Genomic DNA, 23,340 nt, shown 5'->3' with positions numbered 1-23,340 from the left:
CTTCCGACTTCCGGGTTCGGAATGCGGGACCAATGCCATTTGACAGGGAATAAAAAATAAATGCGACATTCAATTGACAATGACTTCCGACTTGACTCCCCCCTCCCCCTCCCCTCCCCTACCCCCTCCACCCTACCCTCCCCCCTTCTCCCCTCCCCCTCCCCTCCCTCCTCCCCTTCCCTCCTCCCCTTCCCTCCTCCCCTCCCCCCCATATTTTTTGGTGTATTAACCGCACTTTTTTAAATCGGCAAAAAGTTAAAAGTTAGGGGTGCGGATGATACACAGATATGGAATTTTTTTTTGTATACACTGTGTATAAAACTGAAAAACATGGGTGGACAGTGAACCCTTGTTATGGTGAATTCTTGGTCAACCCCTGCGAGTGTGTCTATTAATTACGTACTGTCTGAACATGTAGACCTTTAGAGACCTTTATACCTCTTCGACACCTTTCGTCCATTTTTAACCTTTGGACCTTTTAAGACCACTTGGAGTATTAGTCCAATAAGAGACTTTATACCCCAAAGAGCTGTAGACCCTGAAGACCCCTTTAGACCCTAATATCATAGGATGCAAGTCCCATGTGGAAAAGAGGTAAGTCGCACCTGGCAAAGAGAAAACAATTCATGGCAATGTCATGGAAAAATGTCCATGACAACAATTTCACTCCCATTGTAATCAAATGGGATTTAAATTTTTTTTTTTATTGCCAACCCTCGGGAATGTTTCAATATATCACATTTAAACTTACACAGCTTATTTGTACGCATGTGTAGTATATGTGTGTAAAATCTGTTCAAAATTAGTCATAGGTCAAGCAAGGTCAATGCCATCCAAACCAATCATGGAAACACCTATTAGGTGGCAATTAGAAAATGTATCAACCAGATTTGTTATGCACAACATTCCATCATGTAAAACACTTAATAGATGAAATTTTCCAAATTATCAAATTGCTGTTTCCATGGCAACTATTTTTTAATTTGGATTTTACAAGTATCATGGTGTGCATGACATCTTTATTGTTTGTTTGTCTTTGGGCACGATATCTCAAAGTTATGGCCGGATTCAGATTTAAATTGGTGAACAGGTTGGATGTGTGACAAAGACCAATTGGTTCAATTTTGGTGTAGGGCAGGCTGGATTTGGTTCTGGTCAGAAATTTTTTGAATTTTAAAGCGATGCTCCACCATTGAGAAATAGAGCCAAAAAAGGATATATAGCACAACATCTCAAAGTTTTGGACATATTCGTTCAAAACTTGGTGAGTGATTTGGGTAGGGGACAAGAACAAGCTGATTATATTTTGGTTAAGGTACGGATGCAGATGTAGCCCATCAGTGGGCTAAAAAACGTAAACTGTCCAGCCTGGGGTGGGTATGCACTGTACCAAGTGCCGATCAAGTTTAGCATCTGCTACATCTTCCAAAAACAGGCCACCCGTTCAATGATGTGCGAGGGTATAAATAACTTACTGTGCGGGCTGCTTGCTCTGCTCGTTCTTTCTTTATTCGCTGTAGTTCAGCAAGTAAAGCCACAGACTCATCTTCACTGTCCTCATCAGAAGAACCCTGATGAGTTATGGGAAGTGGGAAGAGGTGGAATTAAGCAAACCGCAATCAGATGAGTGATCATATCTATGGTCAAGAATCTCGTACGTATTTAAAAATATTTTGCATGACATTGAGGACAAAATGTCACTGCAAGGACAGCCTAGAGGTATGCACACTCACTTCTGAGCTGTCTAGCCCGGGCTAGAATCTCAGGCACAGCTATAAACTCTCAATTTGGTGTTACACAGGCAGGGTGATACATCAATGTGTGTACCATCCCTCAAAGGGACGTTAAACGGGCGTCCCGTCTGCAGACATTAGTTGGTGGAAGTTAAAGATCCCACGGTATCCTTCGTGAAGAGTAGGTGAGCTGTCGCTGGCACCCTGACCAAATTACCAATTCCCGCTCGAACCTACAGAGAGCGTTAGATCAGCAGCACAGATAATGCCCTCAGCCAATGACGTTACCCCACAGCCTGGTTCTGCATACGAAATAAGTGAACCAATAATTGCTTCAACCTGCTTTTCACTTTGCACGTGGTGTAAAAATGTTCGTAACTATCCATTCTGCTGAAAAACCTCCGCACTATTATCTATAGGCCTATGCTTCATTATCTTAAACATCTCAATCAGACTCCCTCATAATCGCCTACTTTCTGAAGTGAAAAGTCGATATATACGAAAGAAGAACAACGCCAAAGCTAAGGTTTTCAACAACAGGTTTCCACAATGTTATATTAAATAGCAGGAATTTCAAATTCAAATAAAGGGCAGAGGAAGGAAGGATATAGAGATGCAAGGTAAGGAGACACCTGACTATCTGCTGGGTCATCAGCATCCAAGTTAGCAGCTGGAACCTGCTCCAGCCGCAGACGTTTGGTAGAGGAAGCATTCGTGTGATCTGCAAAGAGCACAACACATGACTGCACCAAACACATCACAAGAACTGACATGATGTTATTTATTTACAAGAGTCTCAAGTAATAACACACTCAAAATGAGGACATTCAAATTCCACAGTTGGTAAACAACACATGACTTAATCTCACTGTGCCCTCACCTCTGCTACTCCGCTCCCTTCCTTTTTCTCTTGCAGTCCTTTCCCTTACTTCAAGTTCCCTCCGTAGGTCTCTTCCCCTGACCTCTTCTGGGACATCCTGGCTGCTCTGCCTGTATGCAAATAATATCCATGAATGAATTATGCAGTTCCACGTTTTGCTTGGTGTACTTTGTGGTCAAAACCACGTCATAACGCTTTTGTGTTCAAACAAATATTGCGGCCGAACCACGTGACCGATGATGTCATCATTATAAATTTTTTCTCCACCAATTTATTCCTAAATGACGCTCAATAAATTTCATTTTGATCGGATGAAGTTTGGTACTTGTCGAATTATGACGTCATAATGGAGGCACCTAAGACATCATCATTAACATATTTTATTCCCCGTGGAGAGTTCTTTACAATGAGCCGTGTCTCAATTTTTTCTATGCAGCACTTTCGGAGATATAGAGGTGCAAAGTTTTTCGGTTTTTGCCAAGATGGCTGCCATACCACGTGACCTATGACGTCATAATTATCATTTTAAAATTATACAGGTGCAGTTGCACCTTTGCTGAAATTTTCCTGTCCATTGGACCAACGGTTGCAGGGAAAGTCATATTTATTGTGTGCGGACAAACAGACAAACGGACTCAATTGCAATAACCTCTCCTCAGACGAGGGTAATTAAATACCAAACCATTATCTTAAAAGATGAGGTTGTTACGTGGTCCCCTCGGTGACTACCTGGTCTCGGTGACCCCCGGACCGTGAGAGGACCTTCGCCAGCAAGTAGTATTATATATATGCGCTTTCGCAACGCAATCCCTATGAATTCCACCCAAGAGAAACTGATGTGCAATGATATATTTCCAGGGTAAGGATAGCATACGATTTCAATGATACAATCACGGATATTCCCCGAGCAATCAACAACAAACAACCATCAACAATTCCCCAATCCACAATCAATTCCCTATATGCTTAAGATGGCCATCTTATATAGGTGTGTCCACTTCTGTACTCACGACCCCCTTTTGGTCTCTGCCCCTCACAATGTCTCTGGGCCCCTCCTGACCGAGATGCTGGTCGGCGTCGCCGCTCTCGGGCGGTTGAACGAACCCCGGGTGGACGTGTTTCCACCGGGCAGGTATCGTACCAGGCACCGCGGCTGCAGCCCCTCGTGGCCACGCGAAGCGGGTACGGTAAATCAAGCCAAAAGCCCCACGCCGCTTGCAAGGCGTGTTAGGCCCCACGTGCGACCCGTACGCGTCTGTTTAGACGGTGCCGCGAACGGTGCCAGACGCGGGGTCGATGCACGGCCCCACGTCAACTTGACGTCTCCACCGGGTAGGTACACGTCCCGGTAACTCCTCTCGCCAGACGGGCTTCGGAACGCCGCTTTTCCACGCAGCGCAAGGTCGATCCCACCTTTCGTCGGAGCGGGGCGAGGAAGAAGAATACTCGTCGCTTTTCTTCCTCGTGTCTTTTTTGTCTTCCGTTTCCGGTCACTTCCGTTTCCGGACACTTTTTCAGAAGGGCTCCTGACCCTCCAACCACAACAACCCTTAATCTACTACGCATGGATAAGCAAAGACCTGAATGGTAATTCACATACATTCACATAAATATGTAACACTCCCCCCCTTCAAGAAAGAAAGTTTGAACCCAGCGAAAACTTTCTTTGCCGGCCAATTTGGAGAAACAAACCAGATAACTCAACCCCCCCACATTATCAGTTCCCCCCGGGCACAGTTATCACTTAAAAATAAAGCAACCAAAATTTCACCACAACCCCTCCAGATTACTCACTCTGGACTAAGCACCAGCAACGACATTGTCCCTGCCAAATCAAACTCCATCTCATGACCATCTGACTTTGACCGTCAGTTTCTTGTGAATGAAGGTTAAGGGGTTGATCAAAGATCCAAAGTTAAGCAACTCGATAGCACTTTATCCGGGAGGCCAAGCCGAGTATTCACTACATGGATGCCTTTAGGAACGTGGAGTTCACGGTTAGTCCGTGCAGGAAAGTTCACTACATGGACGCCTTTAGGAACGGCGTTCACGGTTAATCCGTGTAGGAATCTTGGCTCGGCGGCTCCGCCGCATTCAGTGCTTCAACTTCTCAGAACTTCCCTAATAATTAGGGTGGGACCACTTGTCCCTATAGTCCCATGAATAGCGGTCTCCTTCTCGGCCACTACTTTGCCAATCCTTCCTTCGGGAGCGGCCGTAACTCAGGGAGCCTCCATAATAATATTGGTTGCGGCCACCACCAAAACTACCGCCCAGTTGTCCTCTCCTGTAGACCTCTCGACGCCTACGAAATGCCTTCCCTACTGTTATGGTCCGACCCTCCAAAACCTTGCCATTCCAATTCTTCTCTGCCTCTCTGGCGTCTTTTGTGCTGGCAAACGTGACAAAGCCGAACCCTCTTGACTGTTGCGTTTCCCAGTCTCTTACCAACCGCACTTCCACCAGCGGCCCATATCTGTTGAAGACAGAGGTCAGAACTTCTTCCTCTGTTTTGAAGTTCAGTCCCCCTACAAATAACTTGGCACTTTTGTCGCCATCCCGAGCTGGTGTGGTGTTATTTTCCCTGCTGGGCTCTTTACCAACCCTCAGGTTACCATAAACTTGACCCCCGGCCAAATCATTCCCGATAACCACAGATACACCCTCTACAGGAAGCGTGGCTTGTAAACCGACGGTGACCGGTCCTGACACCAAACCGGACTCCAAATGGATGACATGAAGGGGAGCACTAACACCGCCCCCGATCCCCTGTAAACGAACACTATCCCCCGTTGCCGTCTCCTCGGACCATGGCAAAATGCCTTCAAGCATTAAAGATTGATGTGCCCCTGTGTCTCTCAATATCCTAACCGGTCTCCGGTTAGTCGAGGCTCCATCCAGTGACACAAACCCCTCTGAAATAAATGGCTGATAACCCTTTTGATGGCGATTTCTCACAATGGCCATTGCATTTGGAGTCGTAATAGTCGGACTCCACTCTGGGTCTTCCCTTTTCATGCGGTAACAACTGGACATCAAGTGTCCAGGTTTCTTGCAAAAAGCGCAAGTAGGCCCGGAGGAAAAACTCGTGGTCTGCCTTGGGCCCCCCGAAATGTAAGTTTGTCTTGGGCCCGCATCCCTCTGATTTCGACCAGGTGGGGTATCCGCGTTGTCCCCATAATCCTCTCGAGGTCGCCGCCATGTATTGTCGCTCTCCGCACCTGCTGTTCCCCACCTCCCCTGCGGAGATCTAGACGAGGAGTTAGGTTCGTGGACCCCTATTCGGTGGGTTAAAGCATAATCATCTGCCATGGTGGCTGCGTCCCACAACTTTGGTACTTTCTTTTCCTGCAGGTACACTTTGATGTCCTCGTGGACACACTGCTGGAATTCCTCCACCAGGATCAAGTCCCGCAATGTTTCGAAGTCTTTCCCGACTCCTTTTGACTCACACCACCGATCAAACATGTTTTCTTTCACTCTGGCAAACTCCACATGGGTCTCACTCTCCCTCTTCCTGGCATTCCTGAATTTTTGCCTGTAGGCTTCCGGAACCAACTCATAGGCTTTGAGGATGTGCTTCTTCAGTACCTCATAATCTGCACATTGGTCCATTGGTAGCGCCGAATAAATTTCCTGAGCTTTCCCCACCAGCACACTTTGCACGAGTATGGTCCAGGCCTCCTCCGGCCAGTTTAATTGTCGAGCCACTTTCTCAAAGTGTGGAAAAAATTTCGCGACTTCCTTTTCACTGAACGGTGGAACCAGCCTCACATGTCTGCCCACATCCCAGGTTTTCTGGTTAGGTGTCGACCCCGTCAGCAAGGGTGGTGCCTCTCCCCGTTCTCTCATTAACTCCAGCTCCTTGAATTTGATTTCTTGCTGAAGCTCCATGTCACGTTCCTTTAATTCCCTTTCCGCTTTTCTCTCCTCTGCTTCGAGGTCCCTTGCAGTTCTCCTCTCCTCTGCTTTTCTCCCTTCTAACCTTTCCTGGAGTTCTCTTTCCACTCTCCTTTCCTCTGCTTGTTTCTCTTCTCTCCTCGCTTCTGCTTTCCTTTCCTCTTCTTTTAACCTTTCCTGGAGTTCTCGTTCCACTCTCCTTTCCTCTGCTTGTTTCTCTTCTCTCCTCTCTTCTGCTTTCCTTTCTTCTTCTGCTCTTTCCTTTTCTGCTTTCCTTTCTTCTTCTGCTCTTTCCTTTTCTGCTTTCCTTTCTTCTTCTGCTCTTTCCTTTTCTGCTTTCCTTTCTTCTTCTGCTAACCTTTCCTGGAGTTCTCGTTCCACTCTCCTTTCCTCTGCTTGTTTCTCTTCTCTCCTCTCTTCTGCTTTCCTTTCTTCTTCTTTAATCCGTTCCTGGCTCCGTAATTGCAACTCCAGTTTCCGGAGCTCAACGTCTTCTGGTTCTTCGGGTAGCCACTCCCAGGCTAACTCGTCCCATGTTCCTAATCCCACCATAGATTGTATCACCGTGGCCTGCAACTCTGCCTTCCTCAAATTAGTTCGGACCTCCAAGTTAAAATGTTTGGCCAATTTCAAGAGGTCCGACTTTAGTAACGCTCGGAACTGTGCCTCACTCGGTGTTACCGCAACGTTCTGTGCCACAAACGCCATGGTGACTATCGTTAACACCTGTTAACCTTCACCCAAGACTTTACCCCAATTTTACCCAAAAATTTTCCAATTAATACTTAATTAATAAATTTTAATTAATAAAAATATTATTTTATTATTTTATACAAATACACTTTTAGATCCCGGACGAGCCCCCAATTCTGTTACGTGGTCCCCTCGGTGACTACCTGGTCTTGGTGACCCCCGGACCGTGAGAGGACCTTCGCCAGCAAGTAGTATTATATATATGCGCTTTCGCAACGCAATCCCTATGAATTCCACCCAAGAGAAACTGATGTGCAATGATATATTTCCAGGGTAAGGATAGCATACGATTTCAATGATACAATCACGGATATTCCCCGAGCAATCAACAACAAACAACCATCAACAATTCCCCAATCCACAATCAATTCCCTATATGCTTAAGATGGCCATCTTATATAGGTGTGTCCACTTCTGTACTCACGACCCCCTTTTGGTCTCTGCCCCTCACAATGTCTCTGGGCCCCTCCTGACCGAGATGCTGGTCGGCGTCGCCGCTCTCGGGCGGTTGAACGAACCCCGGGTGGACGTGTTTCCACCGGGCAGGTATCGTACCAGGCACCGCGGCTGCAGCCCCTCGTGGCCACGCGAAGCGGGTACGGTAAATCAAGCCAAAAGCCCCACGCCGCTTGCAAGGCGTGTTAGGCCCCACGTGCGACCCGTACGCGTCTGTTTAGACGGTGCCGCGAACGGTGCCAGACGCGGGGTCGATGCACGGCCCCACGTCAACTTGACGTCTCCACCGGGTAGGTACACGTCCCGGTAACTCCTCTCGCCAGACGGGCTTCGGAACGCCGCTTTTCCACGCAGCGCAAGGTCGATCCCACCTTTCGTCGGAGCGGGGCGAGGAAGAAGAATACTCGTCGCTTTTCTTCCTCGTGTCTTTTTTGTCTTCCGTTTCCGGTCACTTCCGTTTCCGGACACTTTTTCAGAAGGGCTCCTGACCCTCCAACCACAACAACCCTTAATCTACTACGCATGGATAAGCAAAGACCTGAATGGTAATTCACATACATTCACATAAATATGTAACACTCCCCCCCTTCAAGAAAGAAAGTTTGAACCCAGCGAAAACTTTCTTTGCCGGCCAATTTGGAGAAACAAACCAGATAACTCAACCCCCCCACATTATCAGTTCCCCCCGGGCACAGTTATCACTTAAAAATAAAGCAACCAAAATTTCACCACAACCCCTCCAGATTACTCACTCTGGACTAAGCACCAGCAACGACATTGTCCCTGCCAAATCAAACTCCATCTCATGACCATCTGACTTTGACCGTCAGTTTCTTGTGAATGAAGGTTAAGGGGTTGATCAAAGATCCAAAGTTAAGCAACTCGATAGCACTTTATCCGGGAGGCCAAGCCGAGTATTCACTACATGGATGCCTTTAGGAACGTGGAGTTCACGGTTAGTCCGTGCAGGAAAGTTCACTACATGGACGCCTTTAGGAACGGCGTTCACGGTTAATCCGTGTAGGAATCTTGGCTCGGCGGCTCCGCCGCATTCAGTGCTTCAACTTCTCAGAACTTCCCTAATAATTAGGGTGGGACCACTTGTCCCTGTAGTCCCATGAATAGCGGTCTCCTTCTCGGCCACTACTTTGCCAATCCTTCCTTCGGGAGCGGCCGTAACTCAGGGAGCCTCCATAATAATATTGGTTGCGGCCACCACCAAAACTACCGCCCAGTTGTCCTCTCCTGTAGACCTCTCGACGCCTACGAAATGCCTTCCCTACTGTTATGGTCCGACCCTCCAAAACCTTGCCATTCCAATTCTTCTCTGCCTCTCTGGCGTCTTTTGTGCTGGCAAACGTGACAAAGCCGAACCCTCTTGACTGTTGCGTTTCCCAGTCTCTTACCAACCGCACTTCCACCAGCGGCCCATATCTGTTGAAGACAGAGGTCAGAACTTCTTCCTCTGTTTTGAAGTTCAGTCCCCCTACAAATAACTTGGCACTTTTGTCGCCATCCCGAGCTGGTGTGGTGTTATTTTCCCTGCTGGGCTCTTTACCAACCCTCAGGTTACCATAAACTTGACCCCCGGCCAAATCATTCCCGATAACCACAGATACACCCTCTACAGGAAGCGTGGCTTGTAAACCGACGGTGACCGGTCCTGACACCAAACCGGACTCCAAATGGATGACATGAAGGGGAGCACTAACACCGCCCCCGATCCCCTGTAAACGAACACTATCCCCCGTTGCCGTCTCCTCGGACCATGGCAAAATGCCTTCAAGCATTAAAGATTGATGTGCCCCTGTGTCTCTCAATATCCTAACCGGTCTCCGGTTAGTCGAGGCTCCATCCAGTGACACAAACCCCTCTGAAATAAATGGCTGATAACCCTTTTGATGGCGATTTCTCACAATGGCCATTGCATTTGGAGTCGTAATAGTCGGACTCCACTCTGGGTCTTCCCTTTTCATGCGGTAACAACTGGACATCAAGTGTCCAGGTTTCTTGCAAAAAGCGCAAGTAGGCCCGGAGGAAAAACTCGTGGTCTGCCTTGGGCCCCCCGAAATGTAAGTTTGTCTTGGGCCCGCATCCCTCTGATTTCGACCAGGTGGGGTATCCGCGTTGTCCCCATAATCCTCTCGAGGTCGCCGCCATGTATTGTCGCTCTCCGCACCTGCTGTTCCCCACCTCCCCTGCGGAGATCTAGACGAGGAGTTAGGTTCGTGGACCCCTATTCGGTGGGTTAAAGCATAATCATCTGCCGTGGTGGCTGCGTCCCACAACTTTGGTACTTTCTTTTCCTGCAGGTACACTTTGATGTCCTCGTGGACACACTGCTGGAATTCCTCCACCAGGATCAAGTCCCGCAATGTTTCGAAGTCTTTCCCGACTCCTTTTGACTCACACCACCGATCAAACATGTTTTCTTTCACTCTGGCAAACTCCACATGGGTCTCACTCTCCCTCTTCCTGGCATTCCTGAATTTTTGCCTGTAGGCTTCCGGAACCAACTCATAGGCTTTGAGGATGTGCTTCTTCAGTACCTCATAATCTGCACATTGGTCCATTGGTAGCGCCGAATAAATTTCCTGAGCTTTCCCCACCAGCACACTTTGCACGAGTATGGTCCAGGCCTCCTCCGGCCAGTTTAATTGTCGAGCCACTTTCTCAAAGTGTGGAAAAAATTTCGCGACTTCCTTTTCACTGAACGGTGGAACCAGCCTCACATGTCTGCCCACATCCCAGGTTTTCTGGTTAGGTGTCGACCCCGTCAGCAAGGGTGGTGCCTCTCCCCGTTCTCTCATTAACTCCAGCTCCTTGAATTTGATTTCTTGCTGAAGCTCCATGTCACGTTCCTTTAATTCCCTTTCCGCTTTTCTCTCCTCTGCTTCGAGGTCCCTTGCAGTTCTCCTCTCCTCTGCTTTTCTCCCTTCTAACCTTTCCTGGAGTTCTCTTTCCACTCTCCTTTCCTCTGCTTGTTTCTCTTCTCTCCTCGCTTCTGCTTTCCTTTCCTCTTCTTTTAACCTTTCCTGGAGTTCTCGTTCCACTCTCCTTTCCTCTGCTTGTTTCTCTTCTCTCCTCTCTTCTGCTTTCCTTTCTTCTTCTGCTCTTTCCTTTTCTGCTTTCCTTTCTTCTTCTGCTCTTTCCTTTTCTGCTTTCCTTTCTTCTTCTGCTCTTTCCTTTTCTGCTTTCCTTTCTTCTTCTGCTAACCTTTCCTGGAGTTCTCGTTCCACTCTCCTTTCCTCTGCTTGTTTCTCTTCTCTCCTCTCTTCTGCTTTCCTTTCTTCTTCTTTAATCCGTTCCTGGCTCCGTAATTGCAACTCCAGTTTCCGGAGCTCAACGTCTTCTGGTTCTTCGGGTAGCCACTCCCAGGCTAACTCGTCCCATGTTCCTAATCCCACCATAGATTGTATCACCGTGGCCTGCAACTCTGCCTTCCTCAAATTAGTTCGGACCTCCAAGTTAAAATGTTTGGCCAATTTCAAGAGGTCCGACTTTAGTAACGCTCGGAACTGTGCCTCACTCGGTGTTACCGCAACGTTCTGTGCCACAAACGCCATGGTGACTATCGTTAACACCTGTTAACCTTCACCCAAGACTTTACCCCAATTTTACCCAAAAATTTTCCAATTAATACTTAATTAATAAATTTTAATTAATAAAAATATTATTTTATTATTTTATACAAATACACTTTTAGATCCCGGACGAGCCCCCAATTCTGTTACGTGGTCCCCTCGGTGACTACCTGGTCTTGGTGACCCCCGGACCGTGAGAGGACCTTCGCCAGCAAGTAGTATTATATATATGCGCTTTCGCAACGCAATCCCTATGAATTCCACCCAAGAGAAACTGATGTGCAATGATATATTTCCAGGGTAAGGATAGCATACGATTTCAATGATACAATCACGGATATTCCCCGAGCAATCAACAACAAACAACCATCAACAATTCCCCAATCCACAATCAATTCCCTATATGCTTAAGATGGCCATCTTATATAGGTGTGTCCACTTCTGTACTCACGACCCCCTTTTGGTCTCTGCCCCTCACAATGTCTCTGGGCCCCTCCTGACCGAGATGCTGGTCGGCGTCGCCGCTCTCGGGCGGTTGAACGAACCCCGGGTGGACGTGTTTCCACCGGGCAGGTATCGTACCAGGCACCGCGGCTGCAGCCCCTCGTGGCCACGCGAAGCGGGTACGGTAAATCAAGCCAAAAGCCCCACGCCGCTTGCAAGGCGTGTTAGGCCCCACGTGCGACCCGTACGCGTCTGTTTAGACGGTGCCGCGAACGGTGCCAGACGCGGGGTCGATGCACGGCCCCACGTCAACTTGACGTCTCCACCGGGTAGGTACACGTCCCGGTAACTCCTCTCGCCAGACGGGCTTCGGAACGCCGCTTTTCCACGCAGCGCAAGGTCGATCCCACCTTTCGTCGGAGCGGGGCGAGGAAGAAGAATACTCGTCGCTTTTCTTCCTCGTGTCTTTTTTGTCTTCCGTTTCCGGTCACTTCCGTTTCCGGACACTTTTTCAGAAGGGCTCCTGACCCTCCAACCACAACAACCCTTAATCTACTACGCATGGATAAGCAAAGACCTGAATGGTAATTCACATACATTCACATAAATATGTAACACTCCCCCCCTTCAAGAAAGAAAGTTTGAACCCAGCGAAAACTTTCTTTGCCGGCCAATTTGGAGAAACAAACCAGATAACTCAACCCCCCCACATTATCAGTTCCCCCCGGGCACAGTTATCACTTAAAAATAAAGCAACCAAAATTTCACCACAACCCCTCCAGATTACTCACTCTGGACTAAGCACCAGCAACGACATTGTCCCTGCCAAATCAAACTCCATCTCATGACCATCTGACTTTGACCGTCAGTTTCTTGTGAATGAAGGTTAAGGGGTTGATCAAAGATCCAAAGTTAAGCAACTCGATAGCACTTTATCCGGGAGGCCAAGCCGAGTATTCACTACATGAATGCCTTTAGGAACGTGGAGTTCACGGTTAGTCCGTGCAGGAAAGTTCACTACATGGACGCCTTTAGGAACGGCGTTCACGGTTAATCCGTGTAGGAATCTTGGCTCGGCGGCTCCGCCGCATTCAGTGCTTCAACTTCTCAGAACTTCCCTAATAATTAGGGTGGGACCACTTGTCCCTGTAGTCCCATGAATAGCGGTCTCCTTCTCGGCCACTACTTTGCCAATCCTTCCTTCGGGAGCGGCCGTAACTCAGGGAGCCTCCATAATAATATTGGTTGCGGCCACCACCAAAACTACCGCCCAGTTGTCCTCTCCTGTAGACCTCTCGACGCCTACGAAATGCCTTCCCTACTGTTATGGTCCGACCCTCCAAAACCTTGCCATTCCAATTCTTCTCTGCCTCTCTGGCGTCTTTTGTGCTGGCAAACGTGACAAAGCCGAACCCTCTTGACTGTTGCGTTTCCCAGTCTCTTACCAACCGCACTTCCACCAGCGGCCCATATCTGTTGAAGACAGAGGTCAGAACTTCTTCCTCTGTTTTGAAGTTCAGTCCCCCTACAAATAACTTGGCACTTTTGTCGCCATCCCGAGCTGGTGTGGTGTTATTTTCCCTGCTGGGCTCTTTACCAACCCTCAGGTTACCATAAACTTGACCCCCGGCCAAATCATTCCCGATAACCACAGATACACCCTCTACAGGAAGCGTGGCTTGTAAACCGACGGTGACCGGTCCTGACACCAAACCGGACTCCAAATGGATGACATGAAGGGGAGCACTAACACCGCCCCCGATCCCCTGTAAACGAACACTATCCCCCGTTGCCGTCTCCTCGGACCATGGCAAAATGCCTTCAAGCATTAAAGATTGATGTGCCCCTGTGTCTCTCAATATCCTAACCGGTCTCCGGTTAGTCGAGGCTCCATCCAGTGACACAAACCCCTCTGAAATAAATGGCTGATAACCCTTTTGATGGCGATTTCTCACAATGGCCATTGCATTTGGAGTCGTAATAGTCGGACTCCACTCTGGGTCTTCCCTTTTCATGCGGTAACAACTGGACATCAAGTGTCCAGGTTTCTTGCAAAAAGCGCAAGTAGGCCCGGAGGAAAAACTCGTGGTCTGCCTTGGGCCCCCCGAAATGTAAGTTTGTCTTGGGCCCGCATCCCTCTGATTTCGACCAGGTGGGGTATCCGCGTTGTCCCCATAATCCTCTCGAGGTCGCCGCCATGTATTGTCGCTCTCCGCACCTGCTGTTCCCCACCTCCCCTGCGGAGATCTAGACGAGGAGTTAGGTTCGTGGACCCCTATTCGGTGGGTTAAAGCATAATCATCTGCCATGGTGGCTGCGTCCCACAACTTTGGTACTTTCTTTTCCTGCAGGTACACTTTGATGTCCTCGTGGACACACTGCTGGAATTCCTCCACCAGGATCAAGTCCCGCAATGTTTCGAAGTCTTTCCCGACTCCTTTTGACTCACACCACCGATCAAACATGTTTTCTTTCACTCTGGCAAACTCCACATGGGTCTCACTCTCCCTCTTCCTGGCATTCCTGAATTTTTGCCTGTAGGCTTCCGGAACCAACTCATAGGCTTTGAGGATGTGCTTCTTCAGTACCTCATAATCTGCACATTGGTCCATTGGTAGCGCCGAATAAATTTCCTGAGCTTTCCCCACCAGCACACTTTGCACGAGTATGGTCCAGGCCTCCTCCGGCCAGTTTAATTGTCGAGCCACTTTCTCAAAGTGTGGAAAAAATTTCGCGACTTCCTTTTCACTGAACGGTGGAACCAGCCTCACATGTCTGCCCACATCCCAGGTTTTCTGGTTAGGTGTCGACCCCGTCAGCAAGGGTGGTGCCTCTCCCCGTTCTCTCATTAACTCCAGCTCCTTGAATTTGATTTCTTGCTGAAGCTCCATGTCACGTTCCTTTAATTCCCTTTCCGCTTTTCTCTCCTCTGCTTCGAGGTCCCTTGCAGTTCTCCTCTCCTCTGCTTTTCTCCCTTCTAACCTTTCCTGGAGTTCTCTTTCCACTCTCCTTTCCTCTGCTTGTTTCTCTTCTCTCCTCGCTTCTGCTTTCCTTTCCTCTTCTTTTAACCTTTCCTGGAGTTCTCGTTCCACTCTCCTTTCCTCTGCTTGTTTCTCTTCTCTCCTCTCTTCTGCTTTCCTTTCTTCTTCTGCTCTTTCCTTTTCTGCTTTCCTTTCTTCTTCTGCTCTTTCCTTTTCTGCTTTCCTTTCTTCTTCTGCTCTTTCCTTTTCTGCTTTCCTTTCTTCTTCTGCTAACCTTTCCTGGAGTTCTCGTTCCACTCTCCTTTCCTCTGCTTGTTTCTCTTCTCTCCTCTCTTCTGCTTTCCTTTCTTCTTCTTTAATCCGTTCCTGGCTCCGTAATTGCAACTCCAGTTTCCGGAGCTCAACGTCTTCTGGTTCTTCGGGTAGCCACTCCCAGGCTAACTCGTCCCATGTTCCTAATCCCACCATAGATTGTATCACCGTGGCCTGCAACTCTGCCTTCCTCAAATTAGTTCGGACCTCCAAGTTAAAATGTTTGGCCAATTTCAAGAGGTCCGACTTTAGTAACGCTCGGAACTGTGCCTCACTCGGTGTTACCGCAACGTTCTGTGCCACAAACGCCATGGTGACTATCGTTAACACCTGTTAACCTTCACCCAAGACTTTACCCCAATTTTACCCAAAAATTTTCCAATTAATACTTAATTAATAAATTTTAATTAATAAAAATATTATTTTATTATTTTATACAAATACACTTTTAGATCCCGGACGAGCCCCCAATTCTGTTACGTGGTCCCCTCGGTGACTACCTGGTCTTGGTGACCCCCGGACCGTGAGAGGACCTTCGCCAGCAAGTAGTATTATATATATGCGCTTTCGCAACGCAATCCCTATGAATTCCACCCAAGAGAAACTGATGTGCAATGATATATTTCCAGGGTAAGGATAGCATACGATTTCAATGATACAATCACGGATATTCCCCGAGCAATCAACAACAAACAACCATCAACAATTCCCCAATCCACAATCAATTCCCTATATGCTTAAGATGGCCATCTTATATAGGTGTGTCCACTTCTGTACTCACGACCCCCTTTTGGTCTCTGCCCCTCACAATGTCTCTGGGCCCCTCCTGACCGAGATGCTGGTCGGCGTCGCCGCTCTCGGGCGGTTGAACGAACCCCGGGTGGACGTGTTTCCACCGGGCAGGTATCGTACCAGGCACCGCGGCTGCAGCCCCTCGTGGCCACGCGAAGCGGGTACGGTAAATCAAGCCAAAAGCCCCACGCCGCTTGCAAGGCGTGTTAGGCCCCACGTGCGACCCGTACGCGTCTGTTTAGACGGTGCCGCGAACGGTGCCAGACGCGGGGTCGATGCACGGCCCCACGTCAACTTGACGTCTCCACCGGGTAGGTACACGTCCCGGTAACTCCTCTCGCCAGACGGGCTTCGGAACGCCGCTTTTCCACGCAGCGCAAGGTCGATCCCACCTTTCGTCGGAGCGGGGCGAGGAAGAAGAATACTCGTCGCTTTTCTTCCTCATGTCTTTTTTGTCTTCCGTTTCCGGTCACTTCCGTTTCCGGACACTTTTTCAGAAGGGCTCCTGACCCTCCAACCACAACAACCCTTAATCTACTACGCATGGATAAGCAAAGACCTGAATGGTAATTCACATACATTCACATAAATATGTAACAAGGTGACAATGCAAATATGTCAAGGCTAGCAGGGGATACCCAGCGTTGCCAGGCGGTGGTTTTGGGATGTGTTGGACATGAAAAAGCTATGGAGTTAATGGCCTCATGGTGGTTGCTTTTTGCCTGCGAGCCGAAGGCAGCACTGCCTGACCCCACATCCCAATATACACTTTAAAGTGGGATTTGGCCTCAAAACGGATGTCACGCCCAACGTGCCATAGCTTAAATCCTTGCCCAGATGCTGAAGTACAGACACCCAAATTTTGGGGCCTCCAGTGCTATGGTTGGGCCGTGAAACAATGACGTACAAACACTTGAAAATATGTAAATAGATATCGATTAGCAGTTTCAAAAATAGACAAAAAAAAGTTTACATAAACCTAGGCACTTGATGTTGCCAAGCAACCTTATTTGCTTTTCAGCAACCTTATTTGCTTTTCATTTCGAGCACACAAGGTTTATTCAAAATTCAATTTCAAACCCAAGTCATTGAAAGTACAAAGATCCAATGTAACATGCATCGTCGAGCAACAATCAATCGTCGTCGAGCGGCAATCAGTCGTCGGCGAGCGGCAATCAGTCGTCGCCGAGCGGCAATCAGTCGTCGCCGAGCGGCAATCAGTCGTCGCCGAGCGGCAATCAGTCGTCGCCGAGCGGCAATCAGTCGTCGCCGAGCGGCAATCAGTCGTCGCCGAGCGGCAATCAGTCGTCGCCGAGCGGCAATCAGTCGTCGCCGAGCAGCAAACAGTCACCGCCGAGCAGCAAACAGTCGCCGCCGAGCAGCAAACAGTCGTCGCCGAGCAGCAATCAGTCGTCGCCGAGCAGCAATCAGTCGTCGCCGAGCAGCAATCAGTCGTCGCCGAGCAGCAATCAGTCGTCGCCGAGCAGCAATCAGTCGTCGCCGAGCAGCAATCAGACGTCGCCGAGCAGCAAACAGACGTCGCCGAGCAGCAATCAGTCGCCGCCGAGCAGCAATCAGTCGCCGCCGAGCAGCAATCAGTCGCCGCCGAGCAGCAATCAGTCACCGCCGAGCAGCAAACAGTCGCCCCCGAGCAGCAAACAGTCGCCGCCGAGCAGCAATCAGTCGTCGCCGAGCAGCAATCAGTCGTCGCCGAGCAGCAATCAGTCGTCGCCGAGCAGCAATCAGTCGTCGCCGAGCAGCAATCAGTCGTCGCCGAGCAGCAATCAGTCGTCGCCGAGCAGCAATCAGTCGTCGCCGAGCAGCAATCAGTCGTCGCCGAGCAGCAATCAGTCGTCGCCGAGCAGCAATCAGTCGTCGCCGAGCAGCAATCAGTCGTCGCCGAGCAGCAATCAGACGTCGCCGAGCAGCAAACAGACGTCGCCGAGCAGCAATCAGTCGCCGCCGAGCAGCAATCAGTCGCCGCCGAGCAGCAATCAGTCGCCGCCGAGCAGCAATCAGTCACCGCCGAGCAGCAAACAGTCGCCCCCGAGCAGCAAACAGTCGCCGCCGAGCAGCAATCAGTCGCCGCCGAGCAGCAATCAGTCGCCGCCGAGCAACAAACAGTCGCCGTCGAGCAACAAACAGTCGCCGTCGAGCAACAAACAGTCGCCGTCGAGCAACAAACAGTCGCCGTCGAGCAACAAACAGTCGCCGTCGAGCAGCAAACAGTCGCCGTCGAGCAGCAAACAGTCGCCGTCGAGCAGCAAACAGTCGCCGTCGAGCAGCAAACAGTCGCCGTCGAGCAGCAAACAGTCGCCGTCGAGCAGCAAACAGTCGCCGTCGAGCAGCAAACAGTCGCCGTCGAGCAGCAAACAGTCGCCGTCGAGCAGCAAACAGTCGCCGTCGAGCAGCAAACAGTCGCCGTCGAGCAGCAAACAGTCGCCGTCGAGCAACAAACAGTCGCCGTCGAGCAACAAACAGTCGCCGTCGAGCAACAAACAGTCGCCGTCGGGCAACAAACAGTCGCCGTCGGGCAACAAACAGTCGCCGTCGGGCAACAAACAGTCGCCGTCGGGCAACAAACAGTCGCCGTCGGGCAACAAACAGTCGCCGTCGAGCAACAAACAGTCGCCGTCGAGCAACAAACAGTCGCCGTCGAGCAACAGTCGTCGTCGAGCAACAGTCATCGTCGAGCAACAGGCGTCGTCGAGCAACAGGCGTCGTCGAGCAACAGTCGTCGTCGAGCAACAGTCGTCGTCGAGCAACAGTCGTCGTCGAGCAACAGTCGTCGTCGAGCAACAGTCGTCGTCGAGCAACAGTCGTCGTGAAGCAACAGTCATCGTCGAGCAACAATCATCGTCGAGCAACAGTCGCCGTCGAGCAACAAACAGTCGCCGTCGAGCAACAGTCATCGTCAAGCAACAGTCGTCGTCGAGCAACAATCATCGTCGAGCAACAATCATCGTCGAGCAACAAAGAGTCGCCGTCGAGCAACAAACAGTCACCGCCGAGCAACAAACAGTCACCGCCGAGCAACAAACAGTCACCGTCGAGCAACAAACAGTCACCGTCGAGCAACAAACAGTCACCGTCGAGCAACAAACAGTCACCGTCGAGCAACAAACAGTCACCGTCGAGCAACAAACAGTCGCCGTCGAGCAACAAACAGTCGCCGTCGAGCAACAAACAGTCGCCGTCGAGCAACAAACAGTCGCCGTCGAGCAACAAACAGTCGCCGTCGAGCAACAAACAGTCGCCGTCGAGCAACAAACAGTCGCCGTCGAGCAACAAACAGTCGCCGTCAAGCAACAAACCGTCATCGTCGAGCAACAGTCATCGTCGAGCAACAGTCGTCGTCGAGCAACAGTCGTCGTCGAGCAACAGTCGTCGTCGAGCAACAGTCGTCGTCATGCAACAGTCGTCGTCGAGCAACAGTCGTCGTCGAGCAACAGTCGTCGTCGAGCAACAGTCGTCGTCGAGCAACAGTCGTCGTCTAGCAACAGTCATCGTCAAGCAACAGTCATCGTCAAGCAACAGTCATCGTGAAGCAACAGTCATCGTGAAGCAACAGTCATCGTCAAGCAACAGTCATCGTCAAGCAACAGTCATCATCAAGCAACAGTCATCGTCAAGCTCAAGCCACACCACGACAAAAGTAACTTCCAACTGTCGTCGTCGAGCAGTCAGCCATCAACCATCTCAACATGCTTGCCATCCTATTAATATAATCCATACAGATCCCCTTACCAAACATGCAACAACCAATGCTAAATTCAAAGAAATCTCAAATCTCACAAAAGAAATCTCAAATCTCACACTCTTACGATGCCTCTCCGAAAACACCGACTGGACAACCCTCCCATCCACTTTCTGAATAATCCTCTCCAAGAAGTTCTGTCACTCAAGCTTTTTGGTCTCACTATCTGCCATGATCTTTCCTGGGAAAACCACATTTCAAATCTGGCCTCCAAAGCCAGTCGCCGACTGGGCATCCTCCGTCGTGCGAAATCCTTTCTTGACACACTGAGCTCCTCACCACATACAAGGCTTTCATCCGCAGCTCAAAGGAATACTGCTCTCCCATCTGGGCTGGTGCTCCTGCCTCACACCTAGCTCGTCTTCACGCTGTTGAAACCAAAGCGTTCAGAATCATTGGAATCTCCCGCGATGAAGCTAACTCCAAGGGCCTTTAACTCACTCACCGCAGGCAGGTGGGTGGTCTTTCCGTCTTCTACCGGCTCTTCTCTGGCCTGCCCCCCCCCCCCCCAGCTCTCTCTGGGCTCTGTCCCCCAAATATTCCTACAGGTCACACAAGATCTGCCTGCAACCCTCTTATGGTTAAACTGCCAAAATCAAGACTCTCTGCTCACCTTCACTCCTTCATTCCTCTTTTCTCCCGCCTCTGGAACAAACTCCCTCACTCTCTTAAATCCCACTCCACCCTCCAGTTGTTTAAAACAGCTGTTCACCACCATCTCTTATCTTCCCCCATCCAAAACCTTGATCTTTTCTACCCCCGCTAATTTCACCCCAAATCCACTTTTTTGAAATACCAACTTCTGTCCTGGAAGTCCTTGTGTTTTATACTTCTCCCACCCCCTTCCCACGCCTCCTCCCCCCCCCCCCCCAAGCCCTCTCCCTCCCACACATCTCCCTGCTCTCAAATGTTATGTTGGTGTGCTTCGCCTTCTCTCCCCATCTTGTCTTCTGCTCCCTCTTTTTGTATATTTTGTTTGTCTGGTTGATTTGTTTGTGAAATAAATGTTAGCTCTTTCACGAGCCTCGATTCAGTATACAAAAAAAAAGAAAAAAAAAGTGTGGCATCAGAAATCCCCAAAACTCAATCATATTGTCATTGTGCAGGGTCTGACAAATCGCATCGCCCAACACTTATCAGAAAGACATATTTATTTATTTATTAATGTACAACTCCAGCTTCAGGGCTTCACGAAGGTCCAATGAAACAGCTGCTCGGCGAGTGGTCTCCAAATGATGGCACCGGAGTTGGAGAATTAAATTCATATAATCATCGTGAATTTAGTGCTTCCCAAGTCGTCCATATTTGGTAAATAATACCTGTATTTAATGGTGGTATGGCCAGGTAAGTCGCGGCTGCTGTACTGCTTGCTCAAAGCGCTGAGTTCGCCCTCACCCTTCCCGCGGCCACCCTTGGCCGGCTCAAAAGTGGGCCTCGCTGCAGTTGTCATGCTGAGGCCTAGCAAACAAAGCGAAAATAGCGGGAGATTACGGGATTTTAAATACCGGGTGGTCTCTATATGGCAATCTTTGCACAAAATCCTCTAGACACCAAAAACCACCAAGGCCGCAATCCCACCGCTTCACAACATCGCATCTGTCGATCTGATGGTTTCCGCTGCACAACTTCCTTGTAAAAACAACTGTAATGAATAAACATCATTCGAGATATACAAGTTGATTTTTCAAGCAATAGCAATAAAAAGCAAACACGAAAAATTCATCAACCTCACTAAGATTTCCACACCAAAGCCACTTCCGTAATGTAATCCTTGTTGTTGTTGTTGTTGTTGTTGTTGTTGTTGTTTATGTGAAGGATTTCCTTACCAATAAATAAATAAAACTTACAATAATTGCACCGAAACTCATGCATTTTACAAACTACTGCTTAAAAAGAACAAGTTTTGACAATAAGTCGCAGAGAATAAATATTTCGCTTGAGTTTGGTTTGTTGCGATGCGGCTCCTCAGCGAAAAGGAACGAAGCAACATGAAAGATACCGGAAGCGAAGGAGATTGAAGGATATGGAACGAAAATAGAAGAAATAAAAGGGAAGCGAAAGAGGATTGGAAAATAATCAACAGACAAACCTGGGTGCCATTTTCCTGAATGTATTAATTTTTTTAAATTCCCGTTCTTACACAAGTTCGTGTTATTAAAATTTAATTCTGGCAGGGGTACCCAGCGTTGCTCGGTATATTTTTGTGGGTGCCCAAAACACTTCCCTACACCCACTAAAGAATAGGGTCGGGAATCATTACCCTCGCCTGAGGAGGGGGTATTGCATTTGAGTCCGTTTGTTACTTGGCAAAAAAAAAAAAACATTTTTTTTGCAAGTACATATGTTGATCACTCCGGTTTGTGTGTGTGTGTGTTTGTCTGTCCGCTCACTTATACTTGCCCACGTCACAATTTTAAACCGATCTTCACGAAACTTCACCAAGTGGTAGAGTTCGTGATCCGACAAAATTCTATATATTTTTGAGGTCAAAAGGTCAAAAGATCAACATAGGCCAAAGGTCAACCACTTTTTCCGAATTTCAAAATCCTCAATTTTCATCCGATTGACTTGAAATTTGAATAGGATTTACATATCGGCGAACTGAATTCAACCACCAACTATTTTTGAGATCAGCATAGGCCAAAAGGTCAACATAGGCCAAAGGTCAACCACTTTTTTCCGAATTTCAAAAATCCTCAATTTTCATCCGATTGACTTGAAATTTGAATAGGATTTACATATCGGCGAACTGAATTCAACCACCAACTATTTTTGAGATCAGCATAGGCCAAAAGGTCAACATAGGCCAAAGGTCAACCACTTTTTCCGAATTTCAAAATCCTCAATTTTCATCCGATTGACTTGAAATTTGAATAGGATTTACATATCGGCGAACTGAATTCAACCACCAACTATTTTTGAGATCAGCATAGGCCAAAAGGTCAACATAGGCCAAAGGTCAACCACTTTTTTCCGAATTTCAAAAATCCTCAATTTTCATCCGATTGACTTGAAATTTGAATAGGATTTACATATCGGCGAACTGAATTCAACCACCAACTATTTTTGAGATCAGCATAGGCCAAAAGGTCAACATAGGCCAAAGGTCAACCACTTTTTCGAATTTCTAAAATCTTCAATTTTCATCCGATTGACTTGAAATTTGAATTGTATTTACATATCAGCAAACTGAATTCAACCACCAATTATTTGTGAGGTCAAAAGGATGCTCTACTGAGTGCCATTCTGCTTTGTCCCCTTTTGTCAAGTGTTGCTCTATGAGTGATTTTTAATATGTGTGTTTGTGTGTCCACTCACTTATACTTCCCTACAGGTCACAATTTTTATCTGATCTTCACGAAACTTCACCAAATGGTAGAGTTCGTGTTCCGACAAAATCCTATATATTTTTGAAGTCAAAAGGTCAACATAGGCCAAAGGTCAACCACATTTTTTCAAATTACTAAAATCCTTATTGCTGGAATAGCATTTACAAATCAGCTAACTGAATTCAACCACCAACTATTTTTGAGATCATTTTAGGCCAAAAGGTCAAAATAGGCGGAAGGTTAACCACTTTTTTCAAATTTCTAAAAGCCTCAATTTTCATCTGATTGACTTGACATTTGAATTGGATTTTCATATCAGCTAACTGAAGTCAACCACCAATTATTTCTGAGGTCAAAAGGATGCTCTACTGAGTGCCGTTCTGCTTTGTTCTCTTTTGCCAAGTGTTGCTCTATGAGTG

General features: G+C 48.4%; 1 protein-coding gene across 2 annotated transcripts in view; it reads right to left on the bottom strand.

Annotated features, from left to right (window-relative positions):
* Positions 1 to 21,403, bottom strand: part of CWC15 (CWC15 spliceosome associated protein) — a 31,161-nt gene extending 9,758 nt beyond the window's left edge. Inside the window, exons 1-5 of one of the 2 annotated variants that reach the window (XM_068107634.2) lie at positions 21,320 to 21,403; positions 20,912 to 21,050; positions 2,614 to 2,723; positions 2,366 to 2,454; positions 1,476 to 1,571 (exon numbers count right to left, since the gene is read on the bottom strand). In XM_068107634.2, coding sequence (XP_067963735.1) covers positions 1,476 to 1,571; positions 2,366 to 2,454; positions 2,614 to 2,723; positions 20,912 to 21,042 — 426 coding nt within the window. In that variant the 5' untranslated portion in view covers positions 21,043 to 21,050; positions 21,320 to 21,403. Of the gene's footprint in view, positions 1 to 1,475; positions 1,572 to 2,365; positions 2,455 to 2,613; positions 2,724 to 20,911; positions 21,051 to 21,170 lie in introns of both variants that reach the window. The other variant, XM_078772732.1, reaches the window with a different exon arrangement.
* Positions 21,404 to 23,340: the final 1,937 nt, after the last annotated feature.

The sequence above is a fragment of the Myxine glutinosa genome, chromosome 2, assembly GCF_964187855.1.
Source record: "Myxine glutinosa chromosome 2, kmMyxGlut1.1, whole genome shotgun sequence".
Taxonomy (NCBI): domain Eukaryota; kingdom Metazoa; phylum Chordata; class Myxini; order Myxiniformes; family Myxinidae; genus Myxine; species Myxine glutinosa.
Note: the sequence above shows the minus strand (reverse complement) of the source record. Positions and strands in the feature narration are given on the sequence as shown.